Here is a 21,662-nt window from a genome sequence, read left to right on the forward strand (position 1 = left end):
GCAGGGACTGCGCTTCCTCTCTTTGTTTCAAAACCTGTGTTTTATACAGATTTCTTCTTCCAGTCGCACCCGAACGCACACGGGTGAATCGGCCACTCGGTTTCCAGGCTGGAACTGCTGCTCAGCACGTTGAGGTCCTTCAAGGACCACCGAGAAGATGAACCGTGAAGCCCCGGCTCAGCGGTGCCAGAGGCTGAGCTGATCGATCATCTACTTCATCCCTACAGCACGGGATGAATTTTTAACTTTTCTTTGCAGTCTTTGCTGGGTATTTGCTGCTGTAGGAAGTGGTTTGTAGCTGTAGGGAACTTCTTACTGCAAAACAAGACATAATTGCAAGAGGAAGATACTCCAACCCCTCACCCGATTCCCCAACCGACCTTATCTCACATTTTAAATCCACGACTTCTTTTATCAACAGCCACATTTTGCCCTCCAAGTTTTCCACAGAATCACACAGAATCACAGAATGGTTTGGGTTGGAAGGGACCTTAAAGCCCCCCCAGTGCCACCCCCTGCCCTGGGCAGGGACACCTCCCACCAGACCAGGTTGCTCCAAGCCCCCTCCAACCTGGCCTTGAACCCCTCCAGGGATGGGGCAGCCACAGCTTCTCTGGGCAACCTGGGCCAGGCTCTCACCACCCTCACAGCAAAGAAGTTCTTCCCCACATCTCATCTCCATCTCCCCTCTGTCAGTGTCAAACCCTTCCCCCTCCTCCTATGGCTCCCCTCCCTGATCACGAGTCCCTCCCCAGCTTTCCTGGAGCCCCTTGAGGGACTGGAAGGGGCTCTAAGGTCTCCCCCGGAGCCTTCTCTTCTCCAGGCTGAACCCCCCCAACTCTCTCAGCCTGTCCTCACAGCAGAGGGGCTCCAGCCCTCCCAGCATCTCCGTGGCCTCCTCTGGCCCCGCTCCAACAGCTCCATGTCCTTCCTGCGCTGAGGATTCCAGAGCTGGACTCAGTGCTCCAGGTGGGGTCTCACCAGAGCAGAGCAGAGGGGCAGAATCCCGTGACCTGGTGGCCACACTTTCTTTAGCTGTTCTTCATTAGAACCTGGAGGGAAGGTTGGGCAGGACACAGGGACTCCAGCCCCCTCCTGTGGCCCCCTCCAAGGAGCCGGCAGAGAACACTGAAGTCCTGGGTACCTGCCCCACAGCAGAGCTCTGCAGCCCCCACCTCAGCTGCCCCCACACGCCTGTTCCACCACCATTCCTACCACCCTTCTGAGCTCCCACCACCTCCAGGGCCGTACTAGCCTGTCACCAGCAGTCTCACCAGTGCCAGCATCACTGGGGGTACACACCTTCCCACCCCACAGCGCCATGGGACCCACATCCTACAGCAGGGTGCAGACAGGGCTGCTCCGCCGCGTCCCTGTGCCCCCCTCCCTGCTGGTGCCCCCTCCTCTGCAGAGCCCTCACCCTCTCTCCATCCAGTCTCATGAACTGGGAAGGAAATTCCCCCCCACCCCTCTCCCCCGCGGTTCCCCTTGGACCTTCTCCCTCGTGTGCAGGACTCTCCCGGTTTCTGGCCCCCCCATGTGTTTCCATCGGGCTCCACACTCCCCAGCTGCACAGAAGCCACCACTCCCCTGGGGTGGGACATCTGCCACCACCCACCTTCCTGCCATCACCCACCGGCTCCTGTAGCGTCCCTGTCCCTTTGGCTGGTGGCTTTGGTCCCCTTTGCCACCAGTGCATTTATACAGGCCCTTCTTACCCTCCTCACTGCTTTCAGCATCAGATGAGCTTTGCCTTTGACCCCTGAGTAACATCTGGCCGTTCCAAGAAGGCCAATGGTCTCCTGAGGGGCATCAAGAAGAGCGTGGCCAGCAGGTGGAGGGAGGTCATCCTCCCTCTCTGCTCTGCCCTGGGGAGGCCACAGCTGGAGCACTGGGACCAGTTCTAGGCCCCCCAGTACAAGGACAGGGAACTGCTGGAGAGAGTCCAGCAGAGGCTGCGAGGATGATGAGGAACTGGAGCATCTCTCTGCCGAGGAGAGGCTGAGGGACCTGGGGCTGTTCAGCTGGAGAAGAACAGACTGAGAGGGGATCTCATCGATGCTGAGCAATAGCTAAAGGGTGGGTGGCAGGAGGATGGGGCCAGACTCTTCTCGGTGATACCTGGAGACAGGACAAGGGGCAATGGGCACAAACTGGGACACAGGAAATTCCATCTCAACATGAGGAAGAACTTCTTTCCTGTGAGGGTGGCAGAGCCCTGGAAGAGGCTGCCCAGAGAGGTGGTGGAGTCTCCTTCTCTGGAGACATTCAAATCCCACCTGGACACGTTCCTGTGGGACCTGCTCTGGGTGGACCTGCTCTGGCAGGGGGTTGGACGGGATGGTCTCCAGACATCCCTTCCAGCTCCGTCCAGTCCGTGATGCCTCCTGGTAGCCCAGCCCTGCTTCCGCTTTCGGTGAACATCCTTTTCACAGCCGAGCTCAGGCTGGGGCTCCCCCTTCGGCCACAGCAGCCTCCTGCCTTGGCTGCACCAAGATTTAGAATTTTGGCATTTGTCCAGCACCTTACATGTTAGTCAAGGTGAAAAAAAAAAACCCACTTCATTTTGGTTGAAAAAAAAATATCTGTATTCACATCACATGAATCACATCATGTCCCACCCCTGCCCCTTTATGTATAAAATACTGGTAAAAAGGTTTTTTCCAGATGCAAGTTCGTTTCCACAGAGTCCTCCTGGGAGAGAGCGGTTCCTCCACCGGCTGGAACCCCTGCTGTGCCCCAGAAGTTGGGAAGCAGAACAGCTCTGCTGAGGGAAACGTTGTCTTTCGTAGGAAAAGGAACTTCACAGGGAGCTGCAGCGGCAGCATGTGAAGCCACCAGGTTCCAGCTCTGTCCCATTCCATGTCAGAGGGACTCCCACCCCATGCTGTGACCACAGCACACGGGAACGACCGAGGCTTGGAGGGTTCTACACCAACCGAGAGAGCACAGAAGCTCCCAGGAATCATTTTGGAGTCCACACGTAGCACAAATGTGAAGCTGCAGATCATCAAATCCAGTTACATGAGCGGTTCCTTCAGGCCCCACATCCCACCTTCAGACACAGTGAACAGCAAGGACACATTGCATCCAAAAAGGACATTGGCTACATGAGGACAAGGAGACTCAATAAATGAACAGAGAAACCCATTAAAAAGCCAAGATGGTCTCAAAACCAGAAAAAAAAAAATCCAGTTCCAATTATTTTATGGCTCCACGAGCCAAAAAAAGAAAACAAATTGGCCGGGGTCCCACCTCGGTGTAAGAGAAAGCCTGCTACGCCAGGTCACAACCACATAAACTTTAGACACCGTTAAGTGTCATCCTCTAAGCACTAAACCATAAAGTTATAAAATCAAGGTGGAATTGGACCAGTTTATCAGAACAGAAAGAGATTTGCCAGGGATGCCTCGCAAGGTGCCCACCTGACCTCACAGAAGATGGTCTCACAAGTGAGTCTGCTAAACCTTTCAGGTTTCATATTTAAAATAAATTTAACGTAAATTTAGGTTAAAGATCCAGTAAGAGAGATGATCTCCCACAGAGACTTCCTCTTTTCCTTTTAACTCCCCAGTCCCTCAGGCTCACATGAAACCGACTCTGTGCTCGGTCTCTGCTGCTGGGTTTCCTTGGCGAGGAACGCGAGGAGCCCAAACCGCTTGAGAAGCACCAAACGAGGCAGCCAGGAGGTGTGTGGCACATGGGACATTCCACGGGCACTGAGGCTTCTCCTGCTGAACCATTGACAGGATCCTCTGGGCACTGGCGGCCTTGGCCTCCCCTCCCGCAGCCACCGGTGCTACCTGCTGGCCCATCGCTTGCCCCAGGCTCCCAGCTGGAAGCCAACTGGGCAAACTGGGCACTCTCATCTGGGCTTTACAGCCATGCCACAGCACAGGGGCCAGTCCATGCCACTGTAAACCAGCCCGGCTAAAGCCCGTTTCACTCGCCCACATTAACTGAAATCCATTTTTTACCGTTATTAATATGATGATCGCAGCCAAGAGGATGCAGAACTTGTGATCTGTTACTAAAGACCCACCACCATTCCAGACAGGAAAAAAAAAAAAGAAAGGATTTCCAGAACGATGCCCTATCATCTGAATATGGCACGTCTGGGCCACCGTCCCACACCTGGAGAAGCTCCACATGGATCGGGATGGGGATGTTCCTGGGGCTGACTGAAATGGATGGTGCCCAAAACCCCAGGACAGCCACTCTAAGGGAGCCTGTGGGGAGGGAGCACCGTATTTAAACAATGCAGCGTTTCACAACCGTTGATGTTTAACCGTGGACAGGTATCTGCAGCCAAGGAGATGGATCTGAGCCGCTGTGGTCTCTGCGAGAATGTCCTTCAGTCATTTTTCAGGTAACGCAAAGTACAGCCTTCCCAGGGACGAGGGATGTCTCCACCCCAAGGCACATCACTTCAGGAAACTCTTCTGATGACACTGATTTTAGGTGAAATCTCTGTTGCCCTGATCCCAGTTACGCTGAACACAAAGAGCGGCCGAGAGCCCGTTCCACTCCCATGAACATAAACCCCACGAGTCCAAGTTTGAGCGCAGCGAGGGCTTGCCCACTTCCTCAAAAAAAAAACACCAGCTACAGAGCACAAACCCCAACCAACCTCCTCGGAAAGTGAATACAACACACCAAAGCACTAAAAATGTCAGAGTCTTACAGTTTTCGGAGGCCGGGTTTGGGACGAGGCAGAGGGAGAGGACGCAGCCCTGACGCTCAGGCGGGAGCACAAGGTTCAGCTTCCACTGAGAATCAGCGGGGCATAAAAAGGTACCAAAACATACCCTAGAGAGAGGCGTTTCAGCCTAAACCGGGAAGATCTGTGCTGGTTAATACTGTATGTGCGAACAAAAACTTCACTGAGGTTGCAACCATGCTGTAAGACCCTTCCCCACAAACCCTTCTCCCTCCAGGCAACGCGGGGAGTTTGCGGAGGGGAACCCTTCACCTCCCGCCTCTTTTTGCGCACTTATTCCCCAGGAGCGTCTCCACGGTGCAAAATTCCCCTCGGTGGCATCCTTTCATTGCCAAATACAGTGATTTAGGTCACTTCTAGCAGGCACGGGAAAGGCTCGACTGCATCCTCTCATCCCAACCCAAAAGGGCACTCCTACCTTGCAACACAGCGGGGGAAAATTTTTCCTTCGGCTTCCTGTTTAACCAGACTCTTAAACTTGCAGAGAGCGAGGTGAGAGCAGTAAAGGCCGGGGGAATTTCCACAGGGCTATTCTCAACTACAGCGTCCCCAGAAAAAGTTGTTTCCCTACGTGCTTTCCACGTGACGTGTGTCCGAGTGTGATTTGTAAACTCTGAAGTTCACAGGGGATGGGGCTCAGCCAAAGCGGCGCTCGGAGGAAAGGACACTTTGGAGGACAGTTCCTCTTGCTCCAAGAGACGATCTCCTCCGGCAAGCAAGAAGTCAGCAGCTCATGTCAGGTACTGCACAACGAGGAACATAATTACACAAGTCAAAATCATTCCCCCGATCATGAAGTATTTGTCCTGAAAGGCTCGTTTCTCAATCAGCCGCATCACTGTATTGGATAAGCCCAACATGTTGGCAACATCCAGGATCTTCTTATGAGTGCCCTAAGAAGAAAAAGAAAACAAAGAAACAATTAACCTCATGGTCCAACGCTCCTTATTCCACAGTCCAAGAATATTTCATCACAGATGGCAAGTGATGGATTCGGACTGATGGAACTTGGATCAGCCCCCAGTTCCCACAATTGAAGGGGAGGTGGCCACAGGCCCCTGGAAATTACAGGATGATGAGACTCATTAATTCACACACAGGAACAGGAACGTGGTTAAAGATACAAAACAATCTCTCCAGACAGAGGCATCATAGAGAGCGGCTCAGAGAAAACACACTCCCCACGGAGGCATTTAGAGTTTTTTCTGGTCCTTTTTCAGACACAGTCTGAAGAGCTTGAAGCTTCTTGGTCAGACCGTTCCTTCAGGACTTCCCTCCTGCTGAGGTACAGCCCACACCAACAGAGACTGAGAAGGAGGTCCAGAAACTTGTAAGGCTCATGGCAGAGTGCAATGAAAAGGCACATGAAAATGTAATTAGTGAGATTTCAAGAAACCCTTCTGGAGAAAAGCACTGGAAAAGACTGGAGCAGGTTACTGCGGGCAGGCCCAGACCTCGGGCGTGTTTCACTGCTGACAGTTGGTGTTATTAAGAACATGGATCCCACCAGTTACCAGATGACAGCGAAACCCAGTAAGATGCAGAACTGGGGGTACCAGGAAACGAGCCGAGGGAGTGACTGCTGCAGTTCAGCAGGAAACATCCTACTTTATTTCAGGACAACAGTCAAAAGAAACCATGTGAAATTTGTATTTCAGTCCCTCAAGGGGCTCCAGGAAAGCTGGGGAGGGACTCTGGATCAGGGAGGGGAGCCCTAGGACGAGGGGGAAGGGTTTGACACTGACAGAGGGGAGATGGAGATGAGATCTGGGGAAGAACTTCTTTGCTGTGAGGGTGGTGAGAGCCTGGCCCAGGTTGCCCAGAGAAGCTGTGGCTGCACCATCCCTGGAGGGGTTCAAGGGCAGGTTGGAGGGGGCTTGGAGCAACCTGGTCTGGTGGGAGGTGTCCCTGCCCAGGGCAGGGGGTGGCACTGGGTGGGCTTTAAGGTCCCTTCCAAACCATTCTATAATTCCATGAAACGCAGGCACATAGACGTGCTCTGGGCACAGGTCAGAGCTGGACCATCCCCTCTGGGAAGCAGGGAGAGAACTCCTGGCTGCAGAGTCAGGATGGTACAGGCCGGTGAGACAAGACAGAGAGGTGGGTAACGCCTGGATGGGCTGGCAGAGGTGCTGCTCTGTGCTCACAACGTGGAATCAGAGAGAAACTGTCCAGGACCTGCCTCCGTGGCACCTGGGTGTGCACACAGACGGGTGCTGCTGAGAGCAGCCTTGTCACGGCCATCATCACAGACCTGCTCTCTCAGAGTGACTTCTGGGTCCAAGTCCTTAAAAAACACCTGCTTCAGGAAGCTGTAAAGCTTCAGTTAATTCTCCTCTGAGCAAGGTCAAAGCACGGATTCCCAGCACAGTGCTCTACTACCACCCTTTGACTTTAAAATAATAAAAAAGCTTCTGTTCTCACAGTCCACTGTATCTTTGGTCTCAGAAGAATAAAAGGGTGAAATTTGGGAATGGTTTTGAATTTCAGCCCGACTTAAGATCCGAACAGCTCTCTGAGGAAAGAATTTACATCAACTATATTAGACATACAGGCACAAACTCAATCCATAAAATCTACAGATTTGCAATGCCAAATTAGATAACCTGATTTCAGCAAAGGTCCTGAAAACCTACTCAGGCTTCTACCGAAGTAACTGGTTATGTCTCAGCTGGTAAAACATAATCAAATTTTTCACCTTCATTTCATCCACCTCACATTAAACCCCTGGATCCTACCTCTGACTTCAGCACTTCTCTCTGCAGCAATCTTTTCACACTACTTCAGAACAAAAGAAGACCGTGCTTGGAGAAGAGAAACCAAAAAGCAATAGGAAAGTGAAGACTTTTCAATTCTTGCAGTCCATGGAGCAGTGGAGTAGTGCAACTGGGAACAGTTAAGGCCTTGTGGCAATTTGGGAATACTTGGTTCATACCTGTCTATTTATATCCAAAATCCAAGAAGTTGCATGGATGAACATGCTCCCAAATGAACCCATTCATCTCGATAAGCTGCCTCTGTGCTGGCTGCCTCTGCCAGACGTGTAAATGAGCCCCAAAGTCTTTGAGAGTGTGAGAAAATCCAAGCTGAGTGGCAAAGGGTATGAACAGATGTTTCCTCATCTGCGAGTGAGAAGAAACATCCCCCTGAAGACACAGGAACGTGACGCTCCCAGAATTAGAGACACACCGACACCTTCGCTGTCACAGCTCTGACCTGAGTGTCCTTGACGTGCCACAGCCCAGGCAGGGCGTGCTCACCAGCACCAAACTCCCACTCCTCACTTCAACAAAAAAAAACACAAATAAACAAACAGAAAAAACCCCGTAAGGGAAAAAACCAGGATATTCCACACTCCAAATACTAACGGCTGTGCTGCTGAAGACTGCATGGCCGTTCAGCCACAAAGAGAGCCTAAAGATATTCCTAATAAGATGATAAAAAGTCAAGATTTCAGGTTTAGTTAAATGGAGTTTGGGCCTTTCCCAGCATTCTCAGCCGGAAGCATGAGCTGCCAGAAACATCTTTATTTTACTCAGCCTGGTCATCACGAACACAGAAAAATGGGGGGTCTTTTGGGGAAAAAAGTGCTGCCCCCACCTTTAATGTCATTCTCTGGTCCCTCAGCCCCTGCAGGATGTTGGTGCCGCTGCCGATGAGGTCGTCCATGCCGCGGTGGGCATTCTGCAGGGATTCGTTAAACTGCAGCGTTTCATCAATGGGGATGGTGGTGTCAGAGTCCTGTAGGGGAAACGCAGGGTCTCGGTTACCTCCTCAGTCACTGCCCGGACACAGATAGATCCAGAAAAAGGACATGCAGAAACAGATGTGGCAAAGACTTGACAAGATTTGAAGGGTTGTGTTTTAAACATTTTTTTGTAAGGATATTAAATACAACATTAATATTCGAGGGGAAAAAAGGAATTTAGAGAAGCCTTGAAGAAGCAAGCCAAAAGGCAAAGTTCATCAGCTGATCAACTGCAAGTAGGTCTCGAAGGAAAAAAAGTCAGATTAAAGTGGGGAATTTTTTATAATCTCAGTTTATGACGTGTAGGAAAGAGTATTCCAAGAGAGAACATCCAAATGAACAGAAGGTGTTTAACAAGGAATGATCTGATCATTGCAAAAGAAAGTCTTTTGAAAGGTTTACTATCACATTTCTAAGCGAGAAAAGGCCTCAACACACTCTGTCGGGGAGATGACATTCTGTAAGTTTACAACGTGACACAAATTTCTGATAGTGAGGTCAAACAGACACGGACCTCATTCCCTGAAGGGCTGACTCACCCAACACCCAAGGCCTTGTCTAAAAAAAAATAATAATTTAATGTTTTTCCAGAAAAGATGCATTAGCACAACTAGAAACTGTGAATCTTGACATGGAAATAACTCGATAAAATCCCGTAACGTGGATGACACAAGAGTCAGAGAATGTGATCACTTCTGTCTTTCAAAGCCTCCAGTCTGATCTTCTCTGGACACCATTCCATGGAGAGTCGAGCCCATCAGCCATCGCCCCACGTTGTTGTACCAGCAGGAAGCGTGGCCCTGGTGAGCGCTGGTGTGGGGACACTCCCGGGCACTCACAGCAGCCACCAAACTGCAGAAGTCATCTTTGGGCAGAAGATGGTTAAACCCACACCCGACTGCCAGCGCTCGGTCACACACAGGTGACACCAGATTTGCTCTGAGTAGACTCTGGCAATTAGTGGTTAAGAAAAATGTTAACATTTTAATGACATGTACGATCCAGTGTTAGATGCTGTTCTGCCTGGGGCGGCCCCACTTGCTGTAAAAGGATGAAGAATAAAGGACAGAGCTAGTGGCAGTGAGAGCCCAAGTTCCTGGATGAAAAAGCCGCGACCCCACACGACCCCACACGTCTCTCATCAAATGTTAACGAAGCGCTGAGACAAGTGTCTTGTCTCAAATGAGCCTGCAGAGCAGAGGCACTTGGATTTGCACCTGAATGGCTATTGTTTAAGATATTTCTTAAACCTCAAATCAGCAGGGACTCCACTTCCTAGAAGAGGAGCTTGTAGGGTTGGTTTTGTTTGGTTTTTTTTTAACAACGAGGCAGCAAGAAAGACTTCAAAGCAGATTTTTGACCCTCCTCACAGTTAGATTAGATGGGATCGTATCCTTCATTTGCTGTTAGTGGTTTTCTCCAGAATGGCACAGGGGAAGGCTTTAAAGATAAAGGCTGTATTTATCTTCAAATAGAGCAAAATGTTCAGAACAGCTTTCAAAAGCTGTCACGTGTGTTACAGCGATTTATTCCGGATGTTTACATGCTCAGCTGACATTTCTATTTAATAGAACAGGGCAGTATATAAATAGAAACTATGTAAATTTCTAACCAAAACAGGCCAATAACTGACAAGTAAATCCTCATCTTCCTATTAAAGGGTCATTCTTTAAAAGTCACATTTTTGTAACGACTTAAACACAAAATGAGCATGCCTTTTTTTATTCATCCTGAGACACCTTTCAACATCTAAAGGAGGAAAAAAAAAAATTCACCAGTTATTTTGCATCCACAATCCTGCTACTGCTCTTCAAATCTCTGCCACTTACACATGGGGTTTTTTCTGGACAAGCTTTCCTGCAGGAAAATTTCTCCAAGTTTGCAGAGGAACACCCCAGTGTTTTAAAAACAAATCAGGTTTCAAGTTTCAGTGTTCCTTTCAAGGCTTGTTTATAATTTCCAAATAGCCAACAAAATGCTGGATGTCATCTTTATGTCAAGCTTCCAGAAGTGCATCGAACTTCCCAAATCCCAAAGAACTTCCCGCTCACATTCATAATGAATGGTAGGTTACGTGCCTTACCAATAAAACAAATCAACCCCACAACAGGAAAAATAAACAACAAACCACCCTCCCCAACAAAATAAACAAACAAACAAAACAAAAAAAACTACTCTCTTTTGAGTTGCAGAAAAAGTGAAATCTCAAAGCAAACCTACATTATTCAGAGCAAAATTCCTCTAGGAATTTGCACTGGGGGAGGGGGGAGCTCCCAGTGGAGGAACTCGGAATTAGCAAGAACAGGTGGAAACACATTCCTGTTATTAAAATCTTTTGAATCATTTAGAGATGAAAAGCAAGAGGTTTTTTCCCAGCTGTGTGATTTATATTTGGGCGAATGCCAGCTCGCTGACATCTACTGCCAGCAGGGTGTGTAAAAGCCAGACATTTTACAAGTTTCAGGATTTGACACGAATCCAAGTAAAACGGATACTTTGGCACCCACCTCACTCACCCTTTGGAAAATACAAAATCAGACAGAGCTGCACGGGGCAAAACAGAAGCAGTAGTTTCTGAAGCCTTTGACTCCTGCCTCTTAATAGCCCAAATTTCCTCATGAGAGATGAACTTTTTCAATGCGTATTGTCATTCTTTTCTATTTTTATTCTATTTACATTGCCCAGCAGCAACCTAGTAAAAGTCGTGCCTTTGTCTTGCCTGAAACTTCTCTGAAAGACTATGGCTTCTAGAAGACAGAGGTGTAAAATAAGGAATATTTACATTAGTGGTGAATGTGCGCGCGAGCAGCTCTTCCCGCTGCCGCTCCTGCTGCTCCCGGATGTAACGGCGATGCTGGAAGTTCCTCAGAGCTGTCTGCAGGTGCTGAACGTCGTACTTCAGCTGGTCAACCCGGCTAGAAAGGACCAACACGAGGGATAAAAACACAGCTCTTTTCTGGTGCTTTTTATATGAACAATCATAGAATCAAAGAATCATAGAACCATGAAGATCATCGAGTTCCAAATGCAGCATTATAAATCAACAGTGATGAATAATAAATAAATAGTGATGGGTTCTACTTATCCAGAAGACAAAGGACATTCAATGTTAGGCCAATATTCCAGACTTAGATCTTCCATTCCTCTGTTTTCTACTAAAGAGGTGATTAGTTCACTGGAGGCTAACGACAGAATGCGAAGCGGAATTCTTGAGCTGTCTCAGACACCCTACCCCATGACCTGTCTCTTCAGGAGAACAGTCATTTAACAAAGATTTGGGAAGATGGTAGGATTTGAACAGTTTCTATTTTATGACCCTCATGCACACAAAAGATTAAACTTTCAAGTTTCATTAATTACCACTATATTCTTAAGCTTGAGTTTTTATTAAAAGGGGTTTAAAAGTCAGTGGGCAATACAGGAGACGTCTCCATTAGCTTAAACAAATAACATCCAAAACTCCATTGCCTCTGATCAAACGCTCCATGACTATAAAGAAAACCTCGATGACTATTTCAGATACTGACCTCGCTGATACAGGTGACATGAAATCTACCCCCAGTATCTACAGAGGCATTTGGGGACTCAATGTTAACAGTAGAGTTACAGAATAAATTAGAACAGAGGTCTGAGGTCTCTGGTCCAACCTCCTGCTCAAACTTTAGAAACTTCCTTATTTTAGTCACCAACAGCCAGGAAAATGGTCCAGAGAAAATGACACCAAGTGAAGTAATTTTACTCTTTGCTTCCACAAATGCCATTAAAAGCAAATGCCATATAAAGTAGAGATTTTTCTGAGCCTCCAAGTGCCACGTTCTGCTCATCTCAGAACAGAGCCATGAATCCAGCTCCATCACCCATCTGTGGTTAAATGCGGGACAGTGATTTTTGCCTCTGTGCCTCAATTTTGCTACGGGAGAGCACAGAGATAAGTTATGCAAAGTACAAAGGTTTCCACTCAAATCAAAAGGCAAAGGGCTCTAATAAATTTAATGAAAATAATTACAAAGACTACACTACGCTATCACAGCAAGGAAGGTGAACTTACAGTTTAGCATTCTGCCGCTTGTTGGGAGGTTCTTTGCTGGACAGGATTTCCAGACGTTCCAAGTTGCTGAATATATTGTCTATTCTTGCCTGAATCTCATTTTCTACTACTGCAAGGAAATAAAAATGTGATTTGAATTGAAGAACTGCAATCTGAGTGAAGGTAAAAGCTCAAAAGCATTCGAACCAGTATTTAAAACCTGACAGGCAAATCCACACTGGGTGAAAATCAAGTAACTGAGGACGATACATACCATGAAAAGCTACTTCTTTAACTCAGTGGTTTGAGACTCTTGCATTTCTCTCCTCCTCCAAGGAGAGAGCCAGGAAAGCCTCTGCTCCTTCTAGATATCAGAGCCTTTTTCCCCTATCAGCTCCATGGATTAGGGTATAAAGCTCCCACATTCCCCCCTGCAGCCCCTTCCTGTTCCCTCAGCAGGATTTGCTCACACAAGAAAGTTAAGATATAATAGTATACTATATAATAGCCAGGATGATTCTCACAACAATAGCAATTTAAACCTCTGAAAACTGTTAACACAGAGTTAATATACACCATCCGTACCCAGCCCAGAGTTGACAGGAATGGGCAGACTGGCCAAGGAGCTCAGAAAGAGGTGGCCAAACCAGGGCTGGGCAGCCCTGGCAGGTGGAAAACAAGGCCACAAAATAATTGCCTCTGTAATCATCTACCTTGCAATTGCTTCTGATAGTCTGCACTGAAATAGCAGAGGGGCAATGGTACACAGTGCAAACTCAGGTACTTGTACTTTAATGAGGTGGGAAACCGATACAGCCAGGGAAAGAGTGATACGGTGTCAGTCACTGCAGTTGTTGCACAGCAGAACTCGGCACCAGCCACAACCCCCTTTTCCATCTGGCATTTTCTAACCACAGCACAGCCCAGCATTTCCCAACGTAAGGAATTGCACATGAGGACGAAAGGAATTGCACAGAAGGACGAAAGCTGGGAGCACCATTAATGACCTGACACTCCTGTGTCTAAAGAGGGTGAGCTGAGAGGCTGAAGGTCGCACCCTCCAGAGCGTGTCCCCAGACCCATCATTAGAGGACAGAAGCACCGTCACGTCCGTGCGGGCATGAGGACAGTCCTGGAGTCTCGGACTGCTGTGGTCAGACCCAATATAAATAATGAGCAAATCCTACAGGCACCATTTGTTGTTATTTTGAATTTAGACTAAAGAGGGATCCAGAAAAACATGATTAACCAACTGCCAACTTCTCCACTTATCTCAGGACTTTACAGAAAATCGCATTTGGCAGAACTTGGAAAAAGCAAAGAGCAGATACAGCCCCTTCTCTTTGCCCTTTGACCTCAGACAATCAAAGAGTATCCAACTCACACGTATAGAAACAAATCAACCAAATTGTCCTAATTCATCTTTCCATCATTCAGAACAGCTAAACTTACCAGAAAAGCAACCAGGAGAGCAGAAAGACAATTACATCTTACACTTTTCTGAGCAAGAAGGGATTATTTGCCCCAAGTTGGAAAGGAAAGCTGCAACAAAAAGTTTCATTTCCTTGCTCCTATTCCTGCTCTTCAGCCAAAAGATAATCCTTTTTCACATAAATTCTGAAATACAGACTAATATCTAGAGCACATACCTCTATCTTCATATATATAGAAAGAGAATGTTCATTTACTGACTATGGAAGATGGTACACAAATACTATCTCCTGAAACTGGCTCAAGTAGCAGAGGCAAGATGGCAAATTATGCAAATTTTCAAGAGGTTCCAAATCACATCCAGTGAAGAGCAGGATGGGAAGTCTGGCATCGTACTGGGAGTAGTACGACCACCACAAAAACCAGAACCAGTAGATGAGTCGTTATTTTTTGATAGGAAAGTTATCACAGCCCTTTCTACATGGAAGTCGCGCTTCACAAATATATTTAGGGTAACAGAAGTCAGGCAACACGTGCAGACATGTCGCCAGTCAAGTGTCCTTTCACTTCAGAAGTTCCTGATGAGGCCCATTAGCAATTACTCATGCTGGAATTAAGGCTTCAAACACAGGTCCAAAATACATTTGTCAATTCTGCACCAGGGTAAAAAGTCCTGCCACAACATAACACAGTATTTTATTACAGTCATTTTATTAGCACAGGGTTATAGTCCAAATTGACTGAAGTAATTTCAGACTTAGCTGTTCTACATATTTCTTGTAAGTAGATGAAATTACAGGTTCCAACTCTGATCCAAGCAGGAACTACCAGAATCATCCTGCTGAAATTCCTGCAAGCCAGATCACAGCATTTTCCCCAGAACCTTTTGGGTAAGCACCTTTTGGGTAAGACTGCCAGTTAGTGGATGCTTAAGGAATACCAAAACAACAGGACAGACATATACATTTCTCAGCTTTCTGAGCTCACCAAGAGAGCTCACCAAGCCTCTCTCCATTACCTATCAACAATCCTGGTCAACAGGAGAGGTACCAGATGACTGGAGGGTGGCCAATGTGACGCCCATCTACATGAAGGGCCGAAAGGATGATCCGGGAAACTATAGGCCTGTCAGCCTGACCTCGGTACCGGGAAAGATCACAGAGAGGATCATCTTGAGTGAGCTCTCATGGCAAGTGCAGGGCAGCCAAGGGATCCGCGCCAGCCAGCATGGGTTTATGAAAGGGAGGTCCTGCTTAACCAACTTGATCTCTTTCTATGACCATGTGACCCGCCTTCTCGATGCGGGGAAGGCTGTGGACGTTGTCTACCTGGACTTTGGTAAGGCCTTTGACACCGTCCCCCACAGCATTCTCCTGGAGAAGCTGGCGAATCATGGCATAGACAAGTGTACTCTTCACTGAGTAAAAAACTGGCTGGATGGCCGTGCCCAGAGAGTTGTAATTAATGGGGTGAAATCCAGTTGGCGGCCGGTCACCAGTGGTGTCCCTCAGGGCTCAGTTTTGGGGCCGGTCTTGTTCAATATCTTTATTGATGATCTAGATAAGGGGATTGAGTGCACCCTCAGTAAGTTTGCAGATGACACCAAGCTAGGTGGGGGTGGTGATCTGCTTGAGGGTCAGAAGGCTCTACAGAGGGACCTGGACAGGTTGGATCAATGGGCCAAGGCCAGTGGGATGAGGTTTAATAAGGCCAAGTGCCAGGTCCTGCATTTCGGTCACAACAACCCCAAGCAACGCTACAGGCTTGGGGAAGAGTGGCTGGAAAGCTGCCCGGCAGAAAAGGACCTGGGGGTGTTGGTGGACAGCCGGCTTAACATGAGCCAGCAGTGTGCCCAGGTGGCCAAGAAGGCCAACAGCATCCTGCCCTGTATCAGGAATAGCGTGGCCAGCAGGAGCAGGGCAGTGATGGTGCCTCTGTACTGGGCACTGGTGAGGCCTCACCTCGAGGGCTGTGTTCAGTTCTGGGCCCCTCACTACAGGAAGGACATTGAGCTGCTGGAGCATGTCCAGAGGAGAGCCACCAAGCTGCTGAGGGGTCTAGAGAACAAGTCATATGAGGAGAGGCTGAGGGAACCGGGCATGTTTAGTTTGGAGAAGAGGAGGCTGAGGGGAGACCTCATTGCCCTCTACAACTCCCTGAAAGGAGGGTGTAGAGAGGTGGGTGTTGGCCTCTTCTCCCAAGGGAATAATGACAGGACCAGAGGAAATGGTCTGAAGTTGGGGCAGGGGAGGTTTAGATTAGATATCAGGAAGAATTACTTTACTGAGAGAGTGGTCAGGCACTGGAACAGCCTGCCCAGGGAGGTGGTGGAGTCGCCATCCCTGGAGGTATTTAAGAAACGTGTAGACGTGACACTTCAGGGCATGGTCTGGTGGCTGAGATTGTTGGTTTGTGTCTGTTTGTGGGTGGGGTGGTGTGTGGTTGTGGGTGTTTGTTTTGGTTTGGTTTTGGTGTTCTTGGATTTTTTGGGTTGGTTTTTTTGTTTGTTTTTTTGTTTATTTGTTTGTTGGTTGGACTCGATGATCTCAAAGGTCCCATCCAACCAAAAATATTCTGTGCTTCTGTGAGCTTGTAACAAACTAGCCCGGTGATGTCCTCAATGTGCAGTTCTGTCCACATCAGTGTGTTGGTTACACCTCCCTGAATGCATCAATGGGGGGCTTAACCTGTTTGTATCAAAGGCCTCCACAGCACAGCCCGACAAAGAGCTCCAGGATCCACCAGCACCAAAAAATCTCCAGCTTTCCCAGAGCAAGGCATTGCAGAAGCATCCACAGTAAGCACTAGCTGTCAATTAACGAACTGTAACAGGAAGATGATTTGATGTAAATTCTTGTGCTGTCTTTTCCGTTCTGTCCTTCACACAAAACATCACTTTATTATAGTCAAGTAGTAAAATAACTTGAATGCATTCTAAATTGGTGATGTGTCTCACCAGTTGATCCCAATGACTGAAGAGCCAAATTTGTTCCAACAATGATTGTAAATACAATGCTAAAGCATACAAGGTTAAAGATGCAAGCTAAATTAAATTAGTACTGAAGTGGGACTTTTGTCACTAATTAATTACTTACAGTGTACTGAGTCTTTGTCTGAAGTCTCCAGGTGCCCCATGTAAGATTGGACCTCATGGACTTGCCTATCAAAAGACAAAGAGTAAATTAACAGAAGTCAGTTAACAGCTACAGAATCAAATCAACTTTTCAATACCTCAGTTTTCAGTTTCTTTTACTTAAAAGTATTTTTTAGAACAAAACAGGAATCAGCTACATGGTATTCAGTGGAGACAGCCCACCACTGAACACAAAAAATAACACAATTCTTCAGTATGAAGAAAGCTGTGCCTTCACTTAATGTGCATCTACAAAATAACTTCCAGTTTAAAAACAAAACTCAAAGTGAAGGGCTTTTTCTTTCTTCAAAGATTTCCAGTCCAGTTCTAGCTCCCTTTTCATATTTATAACCTGAACTGGGGCTCTCCCCCGCATCACACACCTGACATGCTGAAAGCCACCAAGATCTACCTACTCCAAGACAACCACGGAGACAAGATTCCAGATTCACATTCAAAACTCACCAGTACGGGGCACAGCAGAGGGAAGATCCGACTGGGAGAAGAGTTGGTACAAGTGAGACGTTAATAACAGATCTGCAGTGATCTACGTCCACCACTAAAGTCAAGAGTGTTGATGAGATCCCACACCTTTATGTTGCTGAATAAATGGGCACATTTTCAACACTAAACACAGGTTTTGTCCCTCACTTCTCAAAGAGAAAACCAAAGAACCAGCAAAGGCTCAGAGAAGGACAATAAATGTTATGAAAAGTACAGAGCAGCTTTTATACAAGAAACTGTTGTTCAGTCTGGACTGGAGATGATAGTAGGGAGATATCCTACAGCACAAACAGGACAGAAGAAAGTGGATAAGGAGTAACTTTCACTGTCTCTTACAACATATGAATTACAGAGGCATCAAATGAAACTAAAAGATAGCTTAAAATTGAAGAGAAGGAATTCCTGATGCTTGACAAGCAGTAGCAAAAGAAAAAGAAAGGCAAAAAAACCCCTAAACACTGATGATTGTTAAATTCCTCTGTTTCAAGAAGCCCCCAGGCCTCACATTTCTGGGAGACTGGAACAATATTCAAGGAAAGTATTGCCTATGTTTGCCCATTTCTTACTGTCTGTCCTAGAGATCTGTGTTAGGCAATGCTGAGCACACACTGGGACAGACGGACCTTTGGCCATTCTTGGTGTGAATAATCTCACAGCAGCTGGGGTTCCACCTTCAAAAATACACTTTAAAAGTTATAAAAATATCATGACCTTTTTCAAAAACATTTTAAGAGATCATAATTTTGGTCACATTAATGGACTATTTTTCTGGTGTATGCACCATTTGAGAACTGCAGCACAAATGTTTATGAAGCCAGATCTCTGAAACCAACTTACCTCACAGAGTAATAAAATATTTACTCGTCAGTTATTGAGATTTTTTTCAATAACTATCAGCCCTACCTTCCAAATCACAACACTGAGCTGCTAAAGAGATAACCGAGTATGTCACAAGTACCATATTACTTAGAATTAACTACAGAACCAATTCAATAGCCAGTATCTTGCAAAGCCATACTTGTCCTACAGTTTTGTTCTCAACTGGTTTCTCTAGGACGCCCCAGACAGCTTGAGACTCCCGTTGCTCTTAAAACGTCTCTCTAGAAACCCAAGAGTAGGATCCAAATCAGATCATATGCAACTGGATCAGAAAAACTACTTCACACTCACTAGAACTCTTCCTATGGGGAAAAGGTGGGAAGAGAGTTTAAAAATTCAGAGTATCCCCAGACTGACAACAAACTACAACAGAAACACAACTCAGCAACTACAATCCCCAGAGAAGCTGTGGCTGCCCCATCCCTGGAGGGGTTCAGGGCCAGGTTGGAGGGGGCTTGGAGCAACCTGGTCTGGTGGGAGGTGTCCCTGCCCAGGGCAGGGGGTGGCACTGGGTGGGCTTTAGGGTCCCTTCCAACCCAAACCATTCTGTGATCACAGAATAAGGCAATGTGAAAATGGGAACAGGCCAAGATTACCCCATTATTAATAACAATTAACATTATGGGTGTTTTTCTAGACCAACAGCAGGATTTCCTGCTCTTCCCTACAGGGTCACTCCATACCCCATTCCGAGAGAGTCTCTTTCTTACCACACGACCTCCTTCAACAGAACTCAACAAAGAAAACCACAACCACTGAAAGTTGGAATAGTTGCATTAACTGCCTCTTTTGGCTCCTTCCCACAAGCTATTCCACATCACACACACCTGTAAGATTTTTTGCCATATTTTGCCATTTTTATACCTCACCAGATACCATTATCTGTGAAACAGAGCAGGTTTTATTGTCATAGGATCACACATTTCCCAATGTGGCTTAAATTGCCTCTGCTAGCCACCACGAAACACCCACACGCCACAAAAACCCAACCAAATTAGCTTGCCTTAAATGTATGTACATGTAGCAGCACAGAATCCCTTGTTTGCAGGGAATACTTGCAATCCCGTGCTTTAAAATCCCGAGGTGAGCAGGCTTTGCTGGCTTTGGGACTGACGTGGCTAACAGCAGGCTGGCTCTCTGGACAGACAGACGGCCAGCCCGAAGGGACAGGCTTTTCCTTCCCTCCCCGGCTGAAGCACAGTCCTCAGGACAACGCTCCGGGGTGGGAGACGGGAATTTTTATGAGAGAAAAAGCTTCTGGAGGGCGCCGAGCGCGCCGCGCCGCAGGCAGGCTCTGCACCCTCACGCTCTCCCCCTGCACCCACCAGGCAGACCTCGGGGGCCGGCCCCAGCCCCGACCCCCCGTCTCCCCGCGGGGCTCATCCCCCTCACAGCCGCCCGCCCGCCGCCGCCGCCGCCTCACGCACTTGTTGGTCTGGTGGTAGAGACCCTCCATGACGGCGCGCGCTCTCCGCAGCCCACGTCGCCGTCGTTCACTTCCGGCCCCGCCGACTTCCGCTTCCGGCGGCCGCGAACACACCGCCCACAGCGCCAGGCGCGGCCGCCGGGGGGCGCTGCCGGACCGCCCTCAGAGAGGGGGGGTAAGATGGCGGGGGCGGGGTGTGAGGGTGAGAGTCAGCGTGAGGGTCTCTCTCAGAGGTGGGCCGGGTGCCCCATCCCTGGAGGGGTTCAAGGCCAGGTTGGACGGGGTTTTGACCAACCTGTTCTGGTGGGAGGTGTCCCTGCCCAGGGCTAGTTCAGGGCTACATCAGTGCCGGAACAGAATTTGTCCTAATACATTTATGTATCAAACAGGGCTGCCCAGTAAATAAATTCAGGTTGTCAAAGCTAGAGCTTTCAAGGCTCAGACACAGAGACTGCTGTGGGATTTGGGATCAAGGGGGGAGGCCATCCCAGGAGAAGGCAACTGAGGCGCCTAACAAGTTCCTGATGCTGGCCAAATGGATGCAAGGTGCAGGATTATTGCAGCTCCATCTGATCCTTGACTGGGGAAGGCAAAGTCATTTCTTGCCCCATCTGCCTCCTTGGCTTTGTTGGGGGAGGCTCTTCTGTTCCTGCGTTCTGGATTTCATTGGTAAGATCAAACTGAGATGTGATCAGCAGGGAAAGGGCACAAGGATCTCAGTCATAGGATCATAGAATCATAGAATGGTTTGGGTTGGAAGGGACCTTAAAGATCATCTTACTCCAACCCCCTGCCCTGGGCAGGGACACCTCCCACCAGACCAGGGTGCTCCAAGCCCCCTCCAACCTGGCCTTGAACCCCTCCAGGGATGGGGCAGCCACAGCTTCTCAGGGCAACCTGGGCCAGGCTCTCACCACCCTCACAGCAAAGAAGTTCTTCCCCAGATCTCATCTCCATCTCCCCTCTGTCAGTGTCAAACCCTTCCCCCTCCTCCTATGGCTCCCCTCCCTGATCCAGAGTCCCTCCCCAGCTTTCCTGGAGCCCCTTTAGGGACTGGAGGGGGCTCTAAGGTCTCCCCGGAGCCTTCTCTTCTCCAGGCTGAACCCCCCCAACTCTCTCAGCCTGTCCTCACAGCAGAGGGGCTCCAGCCCTCCCAGCATCTTCGTGGCCTCCTCTGGCCCCACTCCAACAGCTCCATGTCCTTCTGATGTTGGGGGCTCCAGAGCTGGACACAGTGCTCCCAGTGGGGTCTCTAGAAGTCAGGTTGATGTACTTTAAGATCTCTAGAAGTCTAGGTGACTAGCACACATTGAGATACAGATACTGAGCAGGAAGTAAGATGAATCCTACATCTAGGCATCCCTTCTAAAATAGCAGTTCCAGCTCTGTGAGCATCATAACCATCTTCTTTGGACCTTGCCTCGCTGTCCCATTCAGTCTTTCATTTTCATAGAACTACGTTAATTCCAAGGGATTGTTCACGAGTGGTCATGGTCAGCTCAGGGAATCTATTGTGCAAATTTTCTTCATAATCCTGTTTTTTCCCACTACCTTCAGACACACTGAATTCCCTACCCCAGGTTATCACCCCTTATTCATCGTGTAACAGCAGGTTCCTCTGTCATTTGTCTCAGGGCTGGCAGTTTAGGCCTTGCTCTGGGGTTGTATAAACTGCTTTCAGTTAGCTCATCTGTGCAGAGTTTCTTAATTGTTTTGACCACACGACCACAGCTGAGACCCCAAACCTTTCTTGTATGTACTGGACTACAAAACCTGACGTGCTTTATGGTCGTA

The 21,662-nt window shown here is 48.1% G+C and overlaps 1 protein-coding gene across 4 annotated transcripts; it reads right to left on the reverse strand.

Moving 5' to 3' along the window:
* Positions 1–2,568: 2,568 nt before the first annotated feature.
* GOSR2 (golgi SNAP receptor complex member 2) lies at positions 2,569–19,943 on the reverse strand. 4 transcript variants are annotated; one of them, XM_074162861.1, is made up of 6 exons: positions 19,870–19,943; positions 17,022–17,086; positions 12,517–12,625; positions 11,251–11,383; positions 8,321–8,461; positions 2,569–5,613 (listed from the first exon to the last, which is right to left on the reverse strand). In XM_074162861.1, exons 1-6 carry the CDS (start codon positions 19,896–19,898, stop codon positions 5,452–5,454), a joined length of 639 nt encoding a protein of 212 aa, XP_074018962.1. In that variant the 5' UTR covers positions 19,899–19,943; the 3' UTR covers positions 2,569–5,451. The 4 variants fall into 4 exon arrangements, with proteins under 4 accessions (XP_074018962.1, XP_074018963.1, XP_074018965.1 ...); XM_074162862.1 differs by having other exon boundaries at positions 12,517–12,622; positions 19,870–19,898; XM_074162864.1 differs by lacking the exon at positions 8,321–8,461 and having other exon boundaries at positions 19,870–19,931.
* Positions 19,944–21,662: the final 1,719 nt, after the last annotated feature.

Source organism: Numenius arquata, chromosome 23 (genome assembly GCF_964106895.1).
Source record: "Numenius arquata chromosome 23, bNumArq3.hap1.1, whole genome shotgun sequence".
Lineage (NCBI taxonomy): Eukaryota > Metazoa > Chordata > Aves > Charadriiformes > Scolopacidae > Numenius > Numenius arquata.